We start from the raw sequence: 7613 nt of genomic DNA on the forward strand, positions 1-7613 counted from the left end.
TTTTTTTTTTTTAAACTTTTGTTAAGGGTCACCGTTGTTATCTATACAATTCAGTCCTGCTCATGTCCCATATTTTTTGGGATATATTCATCACAATCACAATCCATTCTTTATGGATATTCTCGGAACCTTTCCGAAATCATTTTTCATTCAAGAAAACTTTCTTAAACAGTTACACGTCTATCACTATATCTCAGTGACTTTCTTCTAATCAAACTCATTATCTGAGTTTTTTGGTATCGACCATAACCTAAGTTTGTCCCGTTTTCTATCAAAACCTAAATCAGGGTTTACTTCCTCTAAATGAGGTTTTCAATTCATTAATGGCGTGTTGCTAATATTCTCATATGTACTGTTCGGAGTTATTAGTAGATGTTTCACGTTTAGCAATATTCATTAAGTGTAAAGCTTCCCAGTACATGCAAGTTCAATTCCGAACTGCTCGATTCATTGCTAGTACAAAGCTAAAGTGATTTACGTAATTGTTGATTGTTCATGTATCAGAACATGAAGTCAAATTCAATCTCTGAAGTAACATCTATTTATATTATTACCCTTCTTTTGTGATTCTACTAAGAAAGGTTAATAACTGATCAAAGAGGTTTATTATCGTGTTTCAATATTTTAATTTATCCGAATATATCATCCATTTTCGGATATCTTAAAACTTCTAAAAATATATCCATAATATTATCTAAGGGTCGTAAGTTGTGCGACTTCTATTCTCATTTTCAATTCACATAGTCTATGACTGTGTTGTCTTATATTCTCAAACCAATATAAAGTTTGTGATTATTCCATTTTTTTTTTAGTCCAGCCCAAGACTAAAATCATTGTTTTTAGATCCTTGTTTTCATATCACAGGTTCTAATCATCATCTTTTCTTTTTGCAATGGGTGTCATCATCTAACACCTTTATCAGAATGCCTAATGACTCTTATGGTTAGGGTAATTACAAGCATCTATTATCCTTTGCTAAGACCACTGAATTCAGTTGGTACTGTTCCACAATTGTGGCCTTTATTCTTAAGATCAGAAGATTGGTTTTGATCGATCAAATCGATACCTCATTATTTTTAATTAATTTATGCTTTTCCAGCATCAGTTCCAATCAAACTTTACTTAGAAGTTCTGGTCATAATTGTTATTCTCAACAATTGTTTCCATATCATTTTAAATTTATAATCATCCGTTATTTGAGCTGAGACTGGAGCTATCAATGCTATCATTCCAGTTTTATTTTGTACATTTGTTTTCACTTAGGAAAACACTTTCTTAGACAACCATTATTCATTCAAAGTTGTTGGTTTGTCTATCACGTCTTTTCTTGGTCAGTAATCAACTAACCAAGCTCATTAAAGCCATTTCACTCCGGCAAAGCCCTTTTGAGCCCACTAGGCAATCGAGACCACATGCTGTTGTAGAGAATGTTGTTTTTGCTGCTGCCGTTGCTCATTTTAACTTCTATTCAGGTGAGGACCGTGGTCGACAATGGAAGTTCGTGGTCGACAATGGAAGTTCGTGTCACAAGATTCTAACCAAAGTTTATGATTCTTTTCAAGATATTTTTCAAGTTGAACACTACAAATTTTTCCGTGTCCAACTTGAGGGGGGGTGTTGGAATATTCACAATATATCCGGAAGATTTAGTCAGCTAGCTAGCTGGATAGGCCTAGTCAAAAATATGTAGTTTGTTAGTTTGTTGCTATCTTTAGGTTTACTGTTTCTATCTTCCTATATAAATAGGAATCATTGTAAATGTATAATTATCCCAGAATGATCAATCTCTGGAGATCAATAATGTTATTCACCCTACGGGGTTTTTCAGTGGATGTAGGTCAGTGACCGAACCACTTTAATTTTCCTGTCTTCCTTACTTGTGTTTGATTGATTTTGTATGATCTATGATCCCTCGATACCCATAATTTATTATTCTTCACCAACTTAGAGCTCCAAATACTCATTAATGGAGTCTCAATGTAATCCAAATGTAATTTCAACAATCATAGTGAACCCTAACCCCGTGGATGTAGATCAAATTGATCGAACCAGGTAAATCTTGTGTCTTATTTTACATTTTCATCATTTTTATCTTCATTCTCATGTTAAATAAGTTTAGATCTAGAAATTGTTAAAGGGGTATTAGTTGTGGGATTTCCTGCAACTATATTTTGGCGCTAGAAACACTACCTGCTACTTGTTAAATTGAAGAAGATCCTAAGAAATTACCTATTGTTAAAGTTGGATTCAAAGAAGTTAGCTACTGTTGGTGATGGATTCCATTGGTTCTGTAAGCGGTAGGGGCGAAAAAGGAAATAACAACAGAGAGATGCGAAGGTTCCGAGGAATAGAAGCCGAGATGAAGAAAATACAGCACTAAGCTAAATCAAACAGGATCTTCACCAATACTGGTATAAAAGGATGAATTTTTCCTCTTAACTCTACCCTTTATTATTAACTTTCAGATCTGATGGTTTCTAAACAAAAATTTTGAAAAGATTTTAATCATAACCTGTTTTCATTAAATTTCGAATTTTATTCAAATCATGATTTGAAACGAGTTTTCATCATAGATATACAACGTACAAACTTGCTTAGCAAACCCGTATGATTGATTTCAAAAGAACTGAGAAAAAAAAATCAGATTGTTTGGGAATTTACATATCAATCATCCAAAACTTGATGAGTAAAGATTATAGTTAACCTAACTTTTTCTTTGATTGGTGGTGTTATAGCAAAGATTTAGAGTCCTTTCGTGAAAACAGATGAACATGAAGACTTAAAGGTTAATCGATGGAAGCTGGTCGCCCTCACTGTGCTGTAACAACACCTAATTTCGCGTGGAGAAAAAGAAAAACGAAAACACCAAAGGCAATAAACGACAGAAGGAAACGCATAAACTGGAGGACATTAAATAAGAGCGGTTCTATCTCATGCTTGTTGTTTGCAGCTAAGACATCGCATAAGGAAAGGAAACTCAAGGACAAAAATGGACCAGGCGAAGAAAACTTCGCAACAAATCAGAGAGGGATCTTTAAGACAATGATATGAACAAAAGAAATATGACGATGTAAATATCTAGGCGAACAAAGAAGTACATGCGAAGAAAACTGCAAAGACAACGCAACCCAGAAGTGCTGCTGTAATTTCACATAAAAGGAAGAAAAGCTCAAACAAAGGAAAGGAAGGACAAAGCAAATCAAGAGCGTTAAAGTGATATCTTAACTCTTATGTGATATTGTTTTGCAGCTTCTCTGCTACATCAATCAGTTCAGTGCGAAGGAAATAATAATAAAACAGATGAAGAGGAGAAAAGAAGCAAAAAAAAAGCTACAGCGCGAAGATATCATCCATAATCAACAGCCTGATGGACTAATTCACAATGCGATAACAGCCGCTAGAGGACTACCGCACATACCAAAGAGCAAATCAACCCATGCGGATTCAATTCGGAAGAGGAAGGGAAATATTGACACACACAAAATCGGATATTGGCAAAACAACTAAGATTTGTAGTCAAGAAGCAATAGATTGATGGGCGAAAGAATACGCAGGAAGCAGAGAACGAACTAAGGGCGGAATATCGCCTGTGCGCGAAGAAGAAGAGATGTCACGGATCAAAATAAAAATCCAAGAACAGCCAAAGCTGAATATATAGGCAATGAAGAGTAAGGAAGGGTGAACGTATAGGCAACAGTAGAGATGCCTACTCCATCATCAGCTGAGGGAGAAGAAATGAAGATTTACCGCAAAGGAAATAGCAGCACGAAAAGCTTACATTAACCACAAATGCGAAGAGAATGCAGGGTACAAAGATGACGAACACGAACGCGAAATTATGAGTGTGCGGAGTTTCTTGGAATGCATAATACTATTAGATATTATACTTGTGTGAATTGTTTGTGTGTCACAAGTATTTGTGTTTATGTGTAAAGAGTGTGTAAGGTCAACTATTGACAACTATTGACTTGACTATTCTTACAAATTAATGACTGTATGATTAGTATTAAAAGCTTGGTAATAACCCTGTGAAGGTTATCTCTTTTATCAATAAGAAAATAAAGTTCTCTCATGGTATCAGTCCTTCGATCCTGAGTCATTCTTATCAATTCTGCAATAATTTTTCACACAAAACGTTTTTAAGCAGAGACATTAGAATCACACATCTTTTACAATACTTTTTCAGGATTTAACATCCTTTATAAGATTCTTTATTAATCTTTCTTCAGATTAAATTTCAAGATCTGATTCTTTTACAACAATTTCTTGGTGCTTTGGGTTCATGTCATCTACAACAATCGTTTACAGGAGAAGAAAGAATATGGGTTCTCAAGCAAATTCCGCTGCTCAAATGGGTAATGATTCTTCTGGATTTACATTTCCCTTTACTGATATTTCCAATTTTGTTTCTACACAATTAGGGCCAAATAATTTTTTGTTGTGGCGAGATAAGATGGAATCAATTCTTGTTTCTACTGATTTATATGGCTATGTTAATGGTGAGATTGAACAACCAGTGAAACAGATTGAAATTGATGGAGTTTTAACATTGAATTCACAATGGGTTTTGTGGAGGAAAATTGATTGTTTTGTAAGTAGTTGTATGAAGGCCACGTTTACTGATTCTGTGTCTGGTGATATATTGGGGCTTTCCACTGCAAGAGAAATTTGGGAATTTCTTGAAGTAACTTTCAAGAGTCAGTTCATGGCTAGAAAGAGTATGCTAAGGAATCAGTTACATAATGTCAAGAAAGGAAATATGACAATACTTGTGTATTTGCAAAATATCAAGACCATAGCAGATTCTTTAGCTGCTATTGGAGAAAGGGTTAGCAATTCTGACTTGACTATGTATGTATTGAATGTATTGGGTAGAGATTATGATAACTTTGTTGTAGCTGCTCACAATAGAAAAGTTCCATATACTTTTGCTGAGCTAAAACCAAGACTTCTCAATCATGAACAGTGGCTTCTAGAACAACATCAAGATTCTAGTTTTGTGTTTGAAACTCAACTTCCTACTTCTCTGTATAGTAGGAATGGTAATTCTGGTAATGGAAGAGGAAAGTCTAAGAATATTTATGGATATAAGAATGCTCCTGGGAATGGTTCACATGTAATACTTCACATGTTGTCTCGTACTTTACATGTAGTTCATCACATGCAATAGGATCTCCAAAGATCGATGAATCTAAGTTAATTGCCTCGTTAAAACTTCGTCAGGAAAAACCCATAGGGATAAAACCTGAACTAAAGAAAAAGAGTACAATATTAAGTAAACTTAGAACATAGTTGGATGTTTATACGTTGCTTCACAACTCCTGAGGCAGAAAATCCTTGTGGGAAAGACAATAGCCTTAGTTGGGAAATTAATTCCCGGTGTTTGTTGTTTTCTCATTAAAAACCTTGCCGAGCAAAAAAACCCTGTGGGAAAAGTAACCTCGGTGAAGGAAAAGAGTTCAACACACCATTAGATGCTCCCTCTGATGTCAGACAATTTTTATTAGTCTAATGCAGTCAAAAGGAGTTTATCACACATTACTTTGGTGATTTGAATGTTTATAAGACCGTGTTGTTGATTCTGTAAGTTACATTGCTTAACAGACTATCGCGTTTCATTTCTTTGATTCAGATATTTTCATTAATATCAACGGCGATATTTATGTCTTCAATGTTCAACCTACTTGATGTGTGTTGTCTCGCTGAAAACCTTTTCGAGTAACAAAACCCTTTGGAAAAAACTATTCTCGATCGAAGGTAAAAAGAGTACAACACAACTTCAATTTCGAAGTAAAATATGTCGACATCATATCCTTGGATCCTCCCCCTGATGTCGGCATCTCCCCCTGATTACTTTCAGAGTTGTACCAGACAGTTCCTTTAGTCATGTACTTTTCGAAACTGAATACCGGTAATTACCGAGAATATAGTCTATCATATCTCCCCTATAATTACTTTCGTTGAAGAAGAGATTATTGTTCCTTCATAATCAACAACTTTTGGATTGCACTTTCATTAACATTCCTTTTTATGTCTTTGTAGGGATAAAACAAACTCATGTCAATGGTTACTTTTAAGTATATGATTACGTTGTTTATACCATTCAATTGACGTTGTGTTGGCGCTGAGCTATATCTAGCTAACAAGTTCACTGAGAATGTAACATTTGGTCGAGTACATTATGCTAAGTACAATAATGCGTCTATTGTACTTAGATAAGGGAAATTCATTTCCCGACACATCCACGTCATCTTTATTTAGACGAATTGGTCATTTACTTACAAATGAACCTCGACTAACCATGGGAGTGCTAGCAGGATGCATGTCCTTGTTAAATTTCCTGACAACTTTAGACATATGCAAACTGGTGTAATAATATACCACAAGGTCAAATTTTTCATATCAAATTCGGATTTCAAATATCTTTTAAGGTCTCTTATTACATCAAAAGTACCCATCATATCCGTACCATCGACATAGATAGCTACAATTCCAAATCAAGAACTTTATTGTGAATACGCAAGGAAAAATAACTTACTTGTCTATCCCCTCCAAATCAAATAACCACTTAGACGGGTATACCACTTCCGCCTGATTCCTTCAATCTATAAGTGAACGTTCCATCTAATTGTAAACGCACTCTGTGGTTTAGAGTTACTTGATTTGGGCAACAAAAGTCTAACAAGTACTTTTGTAAATATCTTCTATCTCTTGATTCTTTCTGAGATACGTAACAACCACATGCATATGCTGCATTTAAAGTCCTTTTGAAATTATCAAGATAACTAAGTAGCGGAACTCTATAACGTTCATTACAAGAGAACAATTCCAGGGCTCGGTGATAAACCTCGCGCCACAAGGAGAGTCTTTGTACTTTAAGACTACTTTCTTCTCATTATGCTTTATAACAAATTAATTATGTATGTCCAATAGGCTTTACACTTGGTTGGTTAGCACTACCACACCAAATACCCATATATTTTCCAAAGAACTAAGTTCTACCTGAATTATGTAGGCCAAATATGCTATTTATTTGAATTTAATCAAAATAAAGCATGGTTCGATCTCATTTTGCTCTACTTCTAGAGCAACTATTTATGGATTATATCATCACTGTGCACGCATGATCCTTCCATTGACTCATGTGCATTCTCATAATCCATCAGGATTTCATTGTTCTCTAGAATCATTAAACTTCGGAGTGTCCTCCGGATTGATTCATGGACATATTCAGAGACAATCTTATGAGATGATTTCTGATGATATAAATAAGTTGTGCCTTACTCACCTACTTCCTTTCTAGGTGATGATTAATCGAACCAATTGGTCTCTCCAACTTCCTTTATGGGGCCATGGCCTCAACCAAACTTCCACTAAGTGTAGTTGCTACACCTTAGTCTATGGTGTATATCCCTTATTGAGGATTCGTAACCTTGCGCAGGTAGGTTTGCAGCTGGTATGTGTGATCTCATCGCTTTAGCGACATCAGTGTACATTCTGAAAATCGATTATTCTTTGTCACTTCACATTTATATTTATGGAATACATGAATCAATATGAAACACAGTGGGAAACACCACGACAGTTCGTGTCGTTCCCTTAGAAAATACTTT

General features: G+C 35.2%; 1 protein-coding gene across 1 annotated transcript; it reads left to right on the forward strand.

Annotated features, from left to right (window-relative positions):
* Positions 1-4321: 4321 nt before the first annotated feature.
* On the forward strand, positions 4322-5116 carry LOC113343582 (the record flags this gene model as incomplete). Its single annotated transcript, XM_026587722.1, has 1 exon — positions 4322-5116. A coding segment is annotated over exon 1 (795 nt), but the record flags the coding sequence as incomplete, so codon positions are not given.
* Between the last annotated feature and the right edge of the window lie 2497 nt (positions 5117-7613).

Source organism: Papaver somniferum, unplaced genomic scaffold, assembly GCF_003573695.1.
Source record: "Papaver somniferum cultivar HN1 unplaced genomic scaffold, ASM357369v1 unplaced-scaffold_605, whole genome shotgun sequence".
Lineage (NCBI taxonomy): Eukaryota > Viridiplantae > Streptophyta > Magnoliopsida > Ranunculales > Papaveraceae > Papaver > Papaver somniferum.